This window comes from Anopheles marshallii, chromosome 3 (assembly GCF_943734725.1).
Source record: "Anopheles marshallii chromosome 3, idAnoMarsDA_429_01, whole genome shotgun sequence".
NCBI lineage: Eukaryota > Metazoa > Arthropoda > Insecta > Diptera > Culicidae > Anopheles > Anopheles marshallii.
The window spans coordinates 77,194,865-77,210,918 of NC_071327.1; the positions used below are offsets into that span (position 1 = coordinate 77,194,865).

The 16,054-nt window shown below is 43.4% G+C and overlaps 1 protein-coding gene across 1 annotated transcript; it reads left to right on the forward strand.

Annotated features, from left to right (window-relative positions):
- Positions 1 to 14,469: 14,469 nt before the first annotated feature.
- LOC128711355 (ficolin-2-like) lies at positions 14,470 to 15,426 on the forward strand. Its single transcript, XM_053806224.1, has 2 exons — positions 14,470 to 15,227; positions 15,294 to 15,426. The coding sequence occupies exons 1-2, from the start codon at positions 14,470 to 14,472 to the stop codon at positions 15,424 to 15,426; spliced, it is 891 nt and encodes a 296-aa protein (XP_053662199.1).
- Positions 15,427 to 16,054: the final 628 nt, after the last annotated feature.

Here is a 16,054-nt window from a genome sequence, read left to right on the forward strand (position 1 = left end):
CAGCGGATGTCTGGGAAGCAGCAGAAGAACGACACACCATGACAGGTCACTTTACTTCCGCTGAAATGCCACGGTGCCATCTTTTCGTATCGCTTGGCTTCTTTTCAACCGCTGTTTTTTGTATTTATCCTTTTTCTCCGTGTCTTATTTATGTGCTTTTGTAAGAGCGACTGTAGGCGAGCAAAAAAAACTGTTCTTCTTAAATTTCACTTTGTAGCAGATATGTAAATTCTTTGCGGATGGTATCAAGTGAAGATGACTAACTTTTTTGACCGGAACAATATTTATGACTGGTCGAGATCGATCGCGACGAAATCGCAACGGGGAGATAGACCCCGCAAGCGCCATGTTTACAAAGTCAGTAAGTGAGACAGGAGGAAGGGGGGATAAAAGAAAGAAGAAAAAAAAAAAACAAGTAGAAATTGACAAACCATATTTTGGAATGTACGTATACAAACACACATACAATTAGAAAGTAAGAAAAGAAAAAATGCAACAAAAACGAAAAAAAAAACAACACGTAAAGACAAACCATTCCAGCAAAAAAGAGGAAAAACCAGAAGTGAAAGAGAATTAGGACTTGAAGTTTTCTAACACACACAACACACGAGGAAAGACATTATTAAAACAAATGAACAAAGATGTAAAAATAAAATAAATAAAACTAAAACCAACACACTTACAAATAGCGATTCACATAATTTGTAAACGAAACGAAACAATTTCATTATGAGAAAGAACCATTTTGCCCTGTCTTTATGCGGGGCGATGTTCTGTTATAGATACAAGTGCCGTTTTCAATACCGAAAGCTCCCTTGTCTGTGGTTTGTTGTCTGACGGTGGTTGACTTTTACGAGTGGTTTTTTGGGTTTTTCGGCTTGGTGAAAGCTATCGTACCCTCGACCATCCCCATCGCAGTGGGTGATGATATGCAGCGGTTTGACCTCTGACCCCTTACCCGTATCCCTGGTTCGGGTTCCGTTGTGCATTGCATTCTGTGTCGGACATTTTTCCTTTTACTTTGATGATGGAACAAACCGGTCATTAATAACTCACATCCGGTACGAGAGGTGGCTGGCTGCGCTGCGTGTGTGGGGTCGTCGTTTTTTGGGAGCGTGCACGTTCCAATCCGGTCGTTGGACTACGCTGGACAGTTGTGTGGGGATGCGATATGGAATGCTTAGAATGTTTAATTAAAATCAATAATAATTCCACCCTGTGCAAGCTTGCAACAGGGGGGATGATTCATTCGTGTTTCTGAAGTTATCGTTAGAGAGAGATTAGAAAGCTTTGCCTTTATTATGAAACCCTGGATTAATTGCTCATTTTGGGAAGAAATCTCAAAACCAATTCAGATTTGCGTTGATTTATTAAAATCTCGCCAACCGTAGACTCATCGCTCCTCAAAATCGTTCCAGTGATCGAATCGAATGTATGGCATTACTAACCACTACGGTGAAGCGGAAAATCTTGACGGCTTACCACCAGTGCGGCCAGTGCGTTTGAAGCAATTATGTTTGTAATTAATTTTGGAACCAATCAATTTAACTTCATCATCAGTGTGTTTGTGTTTCCATTGGTGGTGATGCCGTGTGTTTCAGATGGAAACCATAATGAGTTTTTAACCCCATTCTTCAACGATCGCCAACATTGGGTGTTGATGCGATGAGGAGCCCTCGGTCCCGGGCCAATCGCTTGATTTGCTTTTAGTTGAGTTGAAGTTTCATCGTGGCCATTGTTGTTAACTTTAACACTCCGTGATGGACGCTATTGACTTAACGCCTAGGATTTATGCAATCTGTTCCGGTGCCCGGTATTTCGTGAAAGGATACGAAAGATTAATTGATGAGCCTGATACTTGATGCCCGTGCTGGGAGTACGAAAAGTACGACTCTTGAGTCAAGCGCATCTTGAAATTCGCTCGTTCGGCTGCTGGCACTGGGAACGGTGTCTGAGCATGATGGGCCTGCGGACGTTTACTGACGAATTTTTGGAACAGCAATAGTGGAGAGCTCTTATTGACAGATTGATAAATGACCTTCCCCCAGGTTGTCTTTCGGCAGGGTTTGCGGCACTGTCGGTGTAGTCTATGGGCGAAAGGAGGGCTTTAATAGCTTAAATATTTGCCAGCACTTTGAGTAATTCGTCTACTGTTACAAAGGATATCTTAAGAGCGACCATTCGAAACAAACGAAACTAGTTCAACACTGTTTAGATGATTTTTTCTTGCTTAAGAACCGTCCCAAGATGTATTACTTTTATCATCATCTATTTTTTCATACTTCAATCCATTCCTACTTGTGAGCAGCAATGACAGTAACAGATGCCATTTTTATTGCCTTCGCCATGCATCGAGCATCGTTAAATGTGAAATGTCATGTGACATCGGGGCAGTGCAAGTCGCAGTGCACTCGATGTGCAACAGAAGCAAAGAAAATGCCAGCAATACAGCAACTATTGTGTAGGAAACAAATTTCATACACTAAGTTTATCCCTTTCGGACACAAACGACACACGGCATCATGATAAATTGTGCCTTTTAAAGTGTACCCTTCTAAGCAGCGCTTACGAACGAACTTCTCTTCTTCTGCTAAGTGTGTGAGCAATTTTTTTTTTCATCCTAAGGACGAACTTTTCTTTGCGCTTGATCGTGTTGGGAAAGTCATTCGTGCATTATATGGTTTTTCACATTTCTGCCGCCCGAAATGCTTACTAGAACACAACATTACTTACCATCATCATCATCATCATCATCAGCAGCAGCAGCATGAACTTAGCAAAAACGCAAGGAGCAACAATCACTGGACGGATAAAGCTGGATCTCCTGTAAGCACCACATCTCGGTTGGTGTGCATCATTGTGTTTATTCTTTCCTATTTCGCTAACATAATTGTGTTTCAGCGTTTGCTCATGAGAATGGCGCAGGCTGGTGCAAACTTACCGGATGTGGTTTACATCGTGCTGAGATATTTTTCATTGGCTTTGGCCGGATATAGAAACCTTTGAATCGTATCTTATACCATGTTTGGTACAAACAATGGTACCAAACGGAAAAAAAATCCGACCACGCTGTAAGTGTGCACTTTCACATAAAATTGTTGTAACATGTGTTCTGTGGGAGAGTTCAAGTTGCTGCTTCATCTTAGAAGTAAGTGGCACAAGAAACAAATGATTGTTGCGTTGGAAGGAAAGGAGACACGTTTGGTGGTTTAGATGAGTAAATTTGTGGCGAAGAAACATCCGAGCGCTTTCCTTTTTTCGGTAAGTTGTTATACTGGTTGTTCATTTTCTAAATTATTGTGCCATTTGAGACTCAACTTCCATTATCGTTATGTTTTTTTTTACAGACTTCAATCATACTTCCAGCGGTAATGAGCACAATCAGGGGGATATAGCACTAGGTAATTTGTTGAATTTAAAGCGTGTCTTGGATACAGTTTAATAAAATGGTGCATTAATGACCGAAATTGAAGTCACACAAGATCATTTCAACATTCTAAGGTCAAATTTGCTAGCAATAAGGATAAAAACCTTAACGAGTGACCTTAACGAAAGTTCTTGTCATGAGTGTTGTACTCTTAGTTCAAAAAGGATTTTTATATAATTATAATCGTGAATTACCATTTTTTGCGAAAGAATTGTAAAAGAAAAAAGAAAAGTTTTGAAGCTTTCCTTGAATTTTGCATCGCTTATGTATCGATTATGAACGAACTCTAAGTAAATGAACGAAAATGGACCGATCAGATATTTTCAAATAAATCGATAATGTTTTATAATCTTTTCGACTTTCAGCGACGGTTGCTTAAAGCTGAGACAACTTGTAAAAACAGTCGTTTCCTCAGTACGTCTCAAATTCTGCTATGGGCCGCGTTATTGCAAACTTCACCAAAATCCTAACTCAATTCAGAAAACCCCTTACATCATAGATTATGCAATCGATTTGGACTAAGAAATGCCATGAATATTCAAACCCCGAAGCAATTTCGTATTCTTGACCAGCTTGTGGCACCAAAAAGCAGCCACCCAGGAGTGTGGAATGAAAGCCGACAGTGGAAGTCTTTCGACTTTGGGAACCATCCAACAAACGCTGTACCGTGCTGATAAAAGGGTGTGCTTGTTGACATTCAGCCCCTGGGGTCCGCGGTCACTCCATTCACCTTTCTTGCCAAGAATAGGCTCCATGATTCGCTGCTTATTAACAGCACAGCTAATAGATACAGTCCATTTTGTTTGAGTTAGCTATTCTTTTCTTGTTCGTGACGATGTGCGTGAGTGTGCGTACTTTTTTTCCAATAAAAGATGGAGAGTGTGAATATGGGCTTGTTTGCTAGTGAAACGTTACGAATTCAATGGTGATTAGTGAACGATAATCAGAACAAAACGGAACGTAGACGGAAACGGATCATTAATCCTGGGCTTATTTGTATAGAAATCACGTACCGCAATTAACTATGCCTACTATGTGAGGATTTCTGGAATTGCAAGGAAATTTATACCTTTTCCTACTTATTAAAGCATGCGATGACGTGTTGTACACTGTGGTGAAACATAACTTGAACCGATCTCTTCCACATAGTATCACCAAATGCTGAATGTACCATTTGTTTGTTCATTGATCCACAGGAAGATGTAACATGTTGTCAGAACGTGATTTTTTCTTCGTTTTTGATTTTTTTAAACAAAAACAAAAGTGTAACACAATAGAAACTTGGTGGATCAACGACAAGCAGAAGAGAAAATAAAAATAGTTTTAACGAACTCTTCAACTTTTGTTCGCTACCGTCACGAGTTGGTTTCAATTGAAATGGTGAGTACAAAGTGGGAAGGCTAGAATGTTGAAAACGCCTCATTTTAACTTGAACTTGTTCTAGAACTACGGATGAAATTGCTGCACTCCACTATTTTCCCCATTATCAAACTTTCCCGTATCAATGTTATTACTCTCATGACACTACTGGAACATAACGTGGGGCCAGAGAATGGACGAGAAAAGCAAAACTGAATGAAATCTAGAAATTTAGACATAATTAAAACTTGGTTCAATTCTCCATGTTTTTCTCAAAATACTTCACAGGAAATCCCAATCCTATTTGCACCTGCTCGGACGGTTTTGTTCAGCTTGCACTGCATCTAGATTGATTTTTGTGGGTTCAAGCTGATTTGGTGATATTGTAGAACTTTTCCAAACATTCCTCAACTTCTGCTACCGCTGGCTGCCCCTGAATCACTCTAAAACACACAAGTTTAACGAACGTTTTCGAATGTTAAGCTGCCCCTGCGAGGGTTGGTTCAAAGTGGTCCACTCTCGCTGGGTTCAGTGGAGTGTTACCAGCGGCTCATTGTTCTCCTTTCGCACAATGGCAAAATGCACAGTACCGTGTATTTCCGATCCATCGAACCGCCTCATAAGCCGATGCGGCTAGAACGCGTTTGCAAATAATCCACCGTTGATTGGCAATTTAAAGTTTAAAGTATTGCTGATGTTGTGCGTGGTTAGGAAAGGCCAAATTGGGATTGCCCTGTTTCAGGCAGCGGCGATTCGATGGGTATTGGAGTAATCGAAAATGACCGCTGGTGAGTGGTCTGGTCATAGTGGTTTTGGCGAATTTGAAGGATTATGCAAGTTGTGTGGTATATCGTTGATGACAGCGTCAGAAAGGGTCGTATTAATTTGTACATTTAAATGCCCTTGGAGGTTAATTTCATTCATCAAAAGCACGAGGGAATATGTTAATGGTTTTGTAAATTAAACGACAAGCTGTTAAAGGATTTTATTTAAAAACATGAATCCTAGTATTCACTTACTTTAAACTGTTTTTAAACTTTCATTGCATCCCACCAGACAAACTAAATCGATTAATAGTGCAATTCATACTATTAAAATGTCATTAGATGTTATCAATGAATTATGTGTCCACAAAGATTACACATTAGCTAACAGCATAATTATCATGTAGAAGCCTTGTACGGGAACAGCCCGACACACCCACCCGTTTTATTTACACTTTGCCACGTAAAAAGTTTGCTTATGAATTATGAGTTCAATCGATGTGCGGTTGACAGTAATTCATAAATCATGCTCGAATTTCTTTTTAATTTTCATCTCCACTATCTGCCTGACGTTACGGCTCGGCAGCATAAAACAAAAACCACCCGATCGCTTTAGAAGACACACTTGCCCGTTCCTCGTCCGCATCAGGTAATTTATAGAGTGAGAAACAAGTCATAATTAATGCACGGCTGAAACTTTACCTTAATTGAGAGTGCAAAAATGAAATCGGTAGACAAAGCCGGGTTTCAAGAGCTAAAGTTTGTGCGACGCGAAGTACCAAGACGGTAACGGTTGGCATTGGGATGGTTAAAGTACCAACGGATCCAATCCACCGACGACAGCGAAAGAAAAGTTCGCTCACGGCAATGTAGACACCTTTTTCGACTGACATGAAGATGAATTTTAGAACATTAATATAATTTTTCCAGTCTCCCGTTTCTACCCAGAATGGAAAATGAAAATAAAGTCACTAGCATGATAACGACTTTACAGGCTTCGCGGAATGGTGCATACCGTAGAGATGAGGTAGCAAACATCGTCTAAAAAGATGAAATATTGCTGACATTCATTACTTGGTTGTTGGATGTTACGCATTGTTAGTTCTATCATCACCGAATAGGCAATGAAACAAGTTTAATTAATAAGTTAAACAATCAATATTCGCTGTAGAAGCGTTTTGGATGGTTTGCCAAACTTGGCCACGCTTATCATGCCGTATCTGTAGCGCAATAAAATTATTTCACATTACTTCTGCCTGAAGCGACCTTTTTCCGCTTCATTGTCATCAAATACATTTTCCCGCTAGTATCTCTAGAGAAGCATTACTAAAATTATGATGTTCCTTGAAATAGTAACCATGCTGCGAACACATAACCTCACACAACCGAATGCTCGTAGTGCTGCTCTACGACCCGTTGCCATAGAGACGACCCAGGGCCATCATTTATGCCGGATGCATTATGAATCATTTTTAGGTATGATGATAACGATTTCGACGTTGTCTTCCAGTCGATGTAACATCAAAGCAATCGTACAACAAGCACACTTGAAGTGACAGAGCACTGGCCCGCGGGTAGAGTAAGCGTTACGACGCTACGATAAAGCATTGGCGAAGGTTAGGGTTGTTATTTTTTAGGAGCACAGATGGAGCGACCGAGGAATGAAAACATCAACCACTCAAGTAAATAGGTTGCAGCATTTTAGAAATTCATCAAATTATGACGCCAGCAATACGCGTACGTCAATGGTTCCAACTTGGGGAAACCAAACCGTAAGATCATGATCGCGTTATTTTTGCGTTTTTGCGTTCGTTAGTCGGCGTAAAACATTTAAATCACAAATAACCGAATAATACAACTCTAATGAAGTATCTTATTTCGGCAAAGAATGTGTTACTATTTTCATTAATTGTTGTGAAAACAACGCGTCAATGTAGTGGTGCGCACGCGGTGACAGCGAAGGTTACTGCAGTAATAAGTTCACCGTTTGATGAAATGTCAAGCGAGATAGGATCATGACGAAACAGTGTGCGAGTCGACATTGGAGAAAGATGATGGCCGTTAGGAGAGCGGAAAATTGTATAAATAGGGGGTGAAAGGGACGATTTCGTTCTTTTCCAAACTAAGCGGCAATAAAGACCAATTTGTGGTTGCTAACGATTAGCACAACCGACAAAACCTTTTTTCGCCGTTACTTTTACAACATTCCACAAATTGGTCTGGTCCTCTACGGCAACGACAAGGAGGTGAGGACATACGCCCTCCTCGACGAAGGGTCAACGGCGACCTTCATTGAACATAGTTTGATTGGCGAGTTAGGTGTTGAAAGCAGGCCGGATCCATTGAGCTTGAGGTGGACGGGAGGCACAACTCGGCAGGAAGTTGGCTCAGTCCGTGCGGCACTTCGCATCGCAGGCGTGCGCGATGGGTCAAGATCATTTCACCTAAAAATAGTGCATTCTATTAATGACTTGTCTCTTCCAGAACAATCGCTAAACATGGAAGAGCTAGGTGAGAGGTATACTCATCTGAAGGGACTGCCCATTGCCTCGTATAGTAAGGCGAGACCACGCATACTGATTGGAGTGGACAACTGGAGTCTAGGAAGGCCCCTCAAGTATGCAGAAGGACGAAGTAGTGAACCGATCGCCACAAAGACGAAGCTTGGCTGGACAGTGTTCGGGGCACGCGGCGGGTCGATGCATGAAGATGAAGTCCGCAGCTGCTACCATGTCTGCATATGTGACGACGCCTCGAACGAGCTTCTACACAATACGTTGAAGACACACTACGCTATTGAATCGCTGGGAATTAGCAACGTAAACCATCTCGTTCCGAGGGAGAGTGAAAGGGCCAATGCAATACTGGCCTCAGAAACCCGGCTGCTGGATAATCGCTACCAAACCGCCTTGCTATGGAAATACGACGATGTGCGGTTACCGTGTAACAGGAGCATGGCGTTGAGGAGATACTTGGGCCTACGGAAGAAAATGGAGAAGGATCCTACGTTAGCGAATGCCATTATCCAAAAGATGAAGGACTACGAGGAGAAGGGCTACATCCGTCGAGTGACGGAGAGCGAGATTGCCGAACGGGGACCCAGAGACTGGTTTTTGCCGATCTTCCCAGTCTTTAATCCAAATAAGCCTGGAAAGCTTCGAATGGTGTTCGATGCTGCCGCGCAGGTCCAGGGAGTTAGTTTAAACAGTTTTCTCCTCACAGGACCAGACCAATTGGTAGGATTGGTTGCAGTACTCTACAAATTTCGCGAGTTCCGGGTTGCGGTAACGGGAGACATTCGCGAGATGTTTTTCCAAGTCCGTATGAAGCCAGCCGACCAGCGGAGCCAAATGTTCTTCTGGAACAGCGATACAACCCCAAATGGATCGCCAAAGATTTACGCAGTCTCCGTCATGACCTTTGGTGCGGCATGTTCCCCAGGTAGTGCCCACTATGTGAAGAACATCAACGCGGATAGATTCGCAGACAGATTTCCTCGAGCTTCGGAGTGTATAAAGCTTGAGCACTACGTAGACGACATGCTGTCCAGCGTTGAGACGGTCCAGGAAGCGGTGACGCTAGCAGAAGACGTTCGACACGTACATGCACAAGGTGGGTTCGAAATCCGTAACTGGCTATCCAATTCCAGGGAGGTCGTTGAGCGCTTGCGGGGGGGAGCATGCAACCAAGCAAGCATCGAGATGTGCCCCGAGCAAGGTACTGAGAAGGTGTTGGGAATGTGGTGGAACACGGAAGACGACACGTTCACATTCCGACTCAGCCCGAAGAATGACCAGGAACTATTAGCTGGAATCCGGATGCCCACGAAACGCGAGGTACTTCGAACATTGATGGTCATATATGACCCATTAGGCCTGATTGGCCATTTCCTGATGTTTTTAAAGGTCTTACTGCAAGAACTGTGGCGATCCCGACTGGGATGGGACGATACACTGGAGGGTGACGTCGCGAAGAAATGGTTGAAATGGGTCGCCGTGCTGCCCGACCTGCAAAAAACAACCATCAGAAGATGTTATCGAAAACTATCATCGTACCACACCAAGAACATACAGCTGCACATATTCTGCGACGCCAGTCAAAATGGTATGGCAGCGGTGGCTTACCTGCGTTTCGAAGAAAATGGTGTAATAGAGTGTGTGCTAGTCGGCTCGAAGACGCGAGTGGCGCCGATCAAGTACCTATCCATCCCGAGACTCGAGCTGCAAGCGGCGTTAATAGGAACCCGTTTTGCCAAGCACATAGAAGAAGAACATCGATTGAGTATTGCTAGAAGGGTATTCTGGACCGACTCGAAGAACGTCATTAGCTGGATCAGGTCCGATCACAGGCGATACTCACCATTTGTGGCTGTGCGGGTAAGCGAACTGGTCGAATCTACTAAGGCGGAAGAATGGCAATGGCTTTCAACTAAGCTAAACGTCGCGGACGACGCGACTAAGTGGCAGACAATACCAGAGATGGGGCCGTCAGGACGATGGTTCCGTGGACCGGAGTTTATCTGGCAACCAGAAGGAGAATGGCCGATTAACAACACAGACGCCGGAGAAACGACCGAGGAAGCCCGGCAAGTGATCCTGCACCACACAATGGAAGATCACTTCGTTAACTTCACACGGTTTTCTCGATGGAAAACGCTCCTGAGATCAGTCGGATACGTTATTCGGTATGTAAAAACTTTACGGCACAAGGTTCGACAGTTGGAAACACCGAGGGGACCACTCACTCAAGAGGAGCTATCAACGGCGGAACGAATCATATTCATCACGATTCAAAGGGAAGAGTTTGGTTGCGAGATCAAACGCATGACGAACACCGCTGACAGAAAGTATCTTTGGACGAAACCCCTAAAAAAGGATAGTAAACTATATAAACTCTGTCCCATTTTAGATGAACATGGCGTGCTTAGGACACACGGGCGTATTAATAATTACCTTTTCGATGAGTCGCTTCAGAGATCGGTCATCCTCCCGAGACGACACCATGTCACAACACTGATAATTCAGGATTTCCATGAAAGATACTGTCACCGCAACCATAGGACAGTAGTAAACCAACTGAGGGCCAAGTTTCACATACCGAAGGTGCTAATGGAGTTCAACCGTGTGCGACGACTGTGTCAATGGTGCAAGGTTCGTGATGCTGTGCCAAACCCCCCGTTAATGGGGAATATTCCCGATCAGAGGCTTGCGGTTTCACAGAGACCCTTCACTTACACCGGAGTGGACTATTTCGGTCCGATACATGTAGCCGTTGGACGTCGCCACGAGAAACGATGGGGGGTGATCTTCACCTGTTTGACCACGCGAGCAATTCATTTGGAGGTGGCCCACTCACTAACGACGGCCTCGTGCATTTTGGCGATTCGACGATTTATGGCGAGGCGCGGATCACCGCGCGAAATCATCAGTGACCAGGGCACCAACTTCGTCGGCGCAGCGCGAGAGCTACGAGCAGCTATGAAGGACGTCGACGCTAAATCGTTGATGGAAAGGTTTTCGAGCCCGACAACGAAATGGAGCTTCAACCCGCCAGCTGCACCTCATTTTGGTGGTTGTTGGGAGCGTCTGGTGCAGTCCGTTAAGAGGGCACTAAGTAGCCTGGATCTACCAAAGACTCCGAGCGACGAGCAGCTGCTGTCAACACTAACGGAAATAGAACTTATTATTAATTGCAGGCCGTTAACGTACCTACCGTTAGAAGACGAAATGGACTCCCCAATAACGCCAAACCACCTTCTGTTGGGTAGCTCGGACGGAGTTAAACCACAAGCCTTCCTTGACGATTCACCGGCAGCAGTGAGAGCGATATGGAGCGCGGCTCAACGCAATGCGCAGCTATTTTGGAAGAGGTGGATCCAAGACTACTTGCCCACGCTAACCCGTCGAACTAAGTGGTTCGAGCCTGTAAAGCCGATCGCGGTCGGCGATATCGTGTTGATCGTGGATGGGAACCTGCCTCGCAACAGTTGGCCGAAGGGACGTGTGATTGCAGCGGTTAGGGCTAGTGACGGTCAGGTTAGGCGTGCGACAATACAAACCAATACCGGTACGATCGAGCGACCCGCAACTAAAATAGCAGTATTAGATGTAAAACCGCGGAAGGAATAAGGACTTATCAAACGATCAGAACATACAAAACTAGGAACCGCGTGGTTTACAGTGACGTTTCGTTAAGTGAAGAACCGAGTTGCAACACTGGAGGGGAGAATGTTGTGAAAACAACGCGTCAATGTAGTGGTGCGCACGCGGTGACAGCGAAGGTTACTGCAGTAATAAGTTCACCGTTTGATGAAATGTCAAGCGAGATAGGATCATGACGAAACAGTGTGCGAGTCGACATTGGAGAAAGATGATGGCCGTTAGGAGAGCGGAAAATTGTATAAATAGGGGGTGAAAGGGACGATTTCGTTCTTTTCCAAACTAAGCGGCAATAAAGACCAATTTGTGGTTGCTAACGATTAGCACAACCGACAAAACCTTTTTTCGCCGTTACTTTTACAACATTAATAATCTAATGGAATGATTCATTTTCAATGCCAATTTAAAAGCCAAAGTTTTTGAATCCCAAGGCACATGACTCAATGATGGAATGTTCTTGGTAGTTTCGTTTATGTATTAGCTCTGCCTTCGAAAGTGCTTCCCTATAAAACGACGTTGCGCTGCATTGCAGATCGGTCTTGTTTGTTTATACGTATCATGTTAGCTATTATAACGAAACGTAATTTAACGAATCAAAGTACCATACAGTCACTAACCATTTAGCTGTTTGTTCAATTGGCAAACGATCCACCGTACACGCTCAGCTAGCATATCCAATTAAAACATAAAATTAGAACACATCCAATTGTACCGGAGATAATGAACGAATGCAATGCGTTGTATACAGTCAAAAGCGTTTCATGTTTATGCATTCCAAAGCACATCTGGTTGTGCGATGGAGTGACATTTATTAGCATGAAGTGACCATACGTGCACGTGCACACGTTCTACCCGTGGAAGGAAATAAATAATGACATTGCGTAACGGTAATGAACGGTGCTGGGTGGTAGCGCAGAACATTGAATTAGTTTGCGGGTTGGAAAACATTCAATCAGCTTTCAATTAGTCTTTGCGTGTGCGTGCGAGTGTGTGTGTGTGTGTGTGTGTGTGGGAGGATGAATCGCAGCAGGCTGATAACAATTTGCATTTAAAGGTAAGTTGGATGAGATTGTTGCTTGGATTCAAAAATTCTATCCATTGAGTCCACCTATCCCGTACGACAATGATCATGCTGCAGTCAACCGGATAATAGTGCATAATCTGCGTCCATTCGCACGCATACTCTATCGCACCGATTCGTTCGTCCCTCACCTCCTCTTGAACCTATAATGAATCATAGGGAGAAGTGATAAATATTTCATTTACATTAAGCATGGTAATCGAGTGATGAATAAAGCATGAATAGTTCAAAACCCTCCAGTAATTACTTTAACGTTTTACACAGCGCATCACCGCCCCCAATTGGTGGGCTTTTTTTTTTCTTTACTCCATTAGGCGGATGGTAGGATGGGATGGATTAAATTTAGGGATTTGCTCAAAAAGTTTCACAAGTACAACCAACTAACAGGACAGTTTTGGTACACCAGTTTGCCGTCGGTCACCCCAAAACCTTCAAGGGTTGAGGTGTTTGGGAATGGGTTTTAATTAAAGTTGAGAAAATTGATAAAAATTAATGCAGTAAATTCGCTTTTGCTTTCTGCTTCCGTGGTTCCCTACTGTTTGATCGTTCGTTTTGCTCGCACCCGCTTTACCGAATGTTTGTTTTCTATCGCACCGTGCAGGGTCGCAGGACAAATCCTTTTTTCCTCTGTGATTCTTTCTTCAAGTTGTACTACCCTGTTACCCGTTGATCGCACGCCCGGAAGTGGAATACCCTCCACACCGGCAGGGTATAAGTTAGTTTTTTGGGAAAGTTTTCTCATTAAACTCGAATTATCGAATGGCCATTGCCGGGTTTTCGGAGCAGGAAAACCCGCAAAGTGAACAGGAACGGTGATGAGCTGCCGGACAAAGCCGGTGCCGGTTGGTCGTAAGTTTTACAACAGTTTACATGGTCGCGTACTGTTTGGAAGGTTTGCGGTTGAGTGCGATCGGTATCCTACGGGAGGCAAGTAGTTGTAGAGTATCAATATTGGTTTTATGTTTTACTTATTGTTAATTTTGAAGTATTGCGGTGTTTTTTGTTTCACTGGATTTGAAACAACAATGGACATATTTTAAATTTGATTACATCGTCTTTCCAGGCGTTACGGTAACTGATAATGCAGTGATTTTGCTACGTGTATTGCATAACTCTAGACGTATTGCAATATAGCTTGGAAATCTCAAATACCCTGAAAGTATTCAATGATTGGTTTTATGCCTTCTTCTAAATGTTATTGGATTGTAATATTTATTTTGCATAAATGTTTTTAAATTGGACTGTCTATTAGCATACTTTTTAGATTTATGCATATAAAATAATCAATCGAATGCATGAGAACTTTTGTGCACACCTTAACTATTGCAGCACTTAAATTCAAATGAAATTAAATCGGCTTAAACAGCAATTAACAGCATGCCAATCTTCTGTATCGCCTTATCAATGTTGTTTATTTTACATTGCATCACGATGGAAGCGAACAGAGAAAGAAAAAATGAAGCAAAAAGTTCCTCCAGGCTACTGATAATGCTTGCAGCAGTCGAAATTATTTGCCGCATGAGCAGCTTCGATTAAGAATAGTGTGATTCCCATTGCTATTTTCTATGAAGTCATACAACTAGCGATTACAACTCATCATTAAAACGTTTCAATCTCGAATGAAGTCAGTAAGGAAGTAAACCTGCCCTGGTGAAGTGAGTTGTTAAGTGCTTGGTCAAGATGAAAGTGATCATTGGAAGTGTGATCGTGCTGTTCCTTGTCTGTATCGAGATTGATTCTAATGTAACCGGCTATGGTTACGAAATGATATCCAACCGTCTAGATTCACTGCAAGGTATTGAGTCGGAGCTACTCACCTATACAAACGACACGGTACAGCAGTTAACAAAAATGGTACACCTGCTGACCCGGCTTCAGATAAATCCGGGCAACACCAACGCGCCTTCTACACCGGGATCGGTTGGAGCGACCTGTCGGGAAGTTCCGAGCCGCGTGTCCGGCATCTATCGTATCGATCCGGACCATCCCTTCCACGAGCCGATGACGGTGCTGTGCGATCAGCAGTACGAAGGTGGTGGTTGGACCGTGATCCAACAGCGTATGGATGGTTCGGTGAACTTCTTTCGTGACTGGAAAGACTATAAGAATGGTTTTGGTACACTGCACGGAGAGTTCTGGTTGGGATTGGATCAGATCCATCGATTAACGAACGTAGCTCCGCACGAACTTGCCGTTCTGTTGGAAGATTTTGACGGCGTGAAAGCGGCAGCACGGTATCAAAAGTTTCGAATTGGTGCAGAAACCCTCAATTATGCTATACTGGAGCTGGGAGCTTGTAACCCTTGTGGGGCTGGTGATGCGATGCGTATTCACCTGAACGAAAGCTTCTCAACGTACGATCATGATAAGAGCAAGGCACCGTTCAACTGTGCCGCCGCGTTCAAAGGTGGCTGGTGGTTTTATCGATGCCATCGGTGGTATGTAGGGACGAGTGTGTTACAAAGTCCGTTCTTTAGTTATGTATGTTTTTGAATGCCTTCCAGCCACCTGAATGGAGATTACCTTCGCGGCAAGCTAACCGAAGCCCAGGATTCACACGGCCTCATGTGGATGGACTTCCGAGGTGATAAGTATTCCCTTAAGAAAACAACGATGATGATTCGACCAATAAAGTGATTAAAAACTGCAGAGGATTGTGTACGGTAGTAAGTAAAGTGTGTTAAATGCATCCGTTGTATGTTTGGTGTCAAGTGCTGTGTATTCGGGGTTTCATTATTTGTTAGCACATATAATGATTGTGAGCAGGACAGTTGAAATGAACTGAATTTTGTTGGACTTCCGATAAAGATAACCCTTGTAGCTACAGGTGGGGATCGACAGAATCGTTCATTTATCAGCGCTATAGACGCTTCGGATCCATTCGTTAACATCGTTACTGTACTTATCAGGTTGCAACAGTGTTCGGGAGCGGTCATGGTGGCCGTCGTCTGTCAATCGTTTATGCTAATCTGAGAAAGAATGTTTACCACACTGTTCCTGTGGAATGCATCCAATAACTGTACGATCTGGGTCGACCGTTGTCATTCTTATGACGTGACTTGTACATCGGAACTTGGTGAGTCCAATCGGTCATAACCAACCAAGAGGGGTACATTTGCCACTGCTTAGTTGAGTAAGGCATAACTGAACAATGTGAAGCTGCTTTCAAATAATTCTTTCCCATTTTATTCATATTACACAGTGCAAAACAACAACAGCATTGTGTTTTTCGAATGTCAACTTTGAAAAGCTCCGGAAATGATAA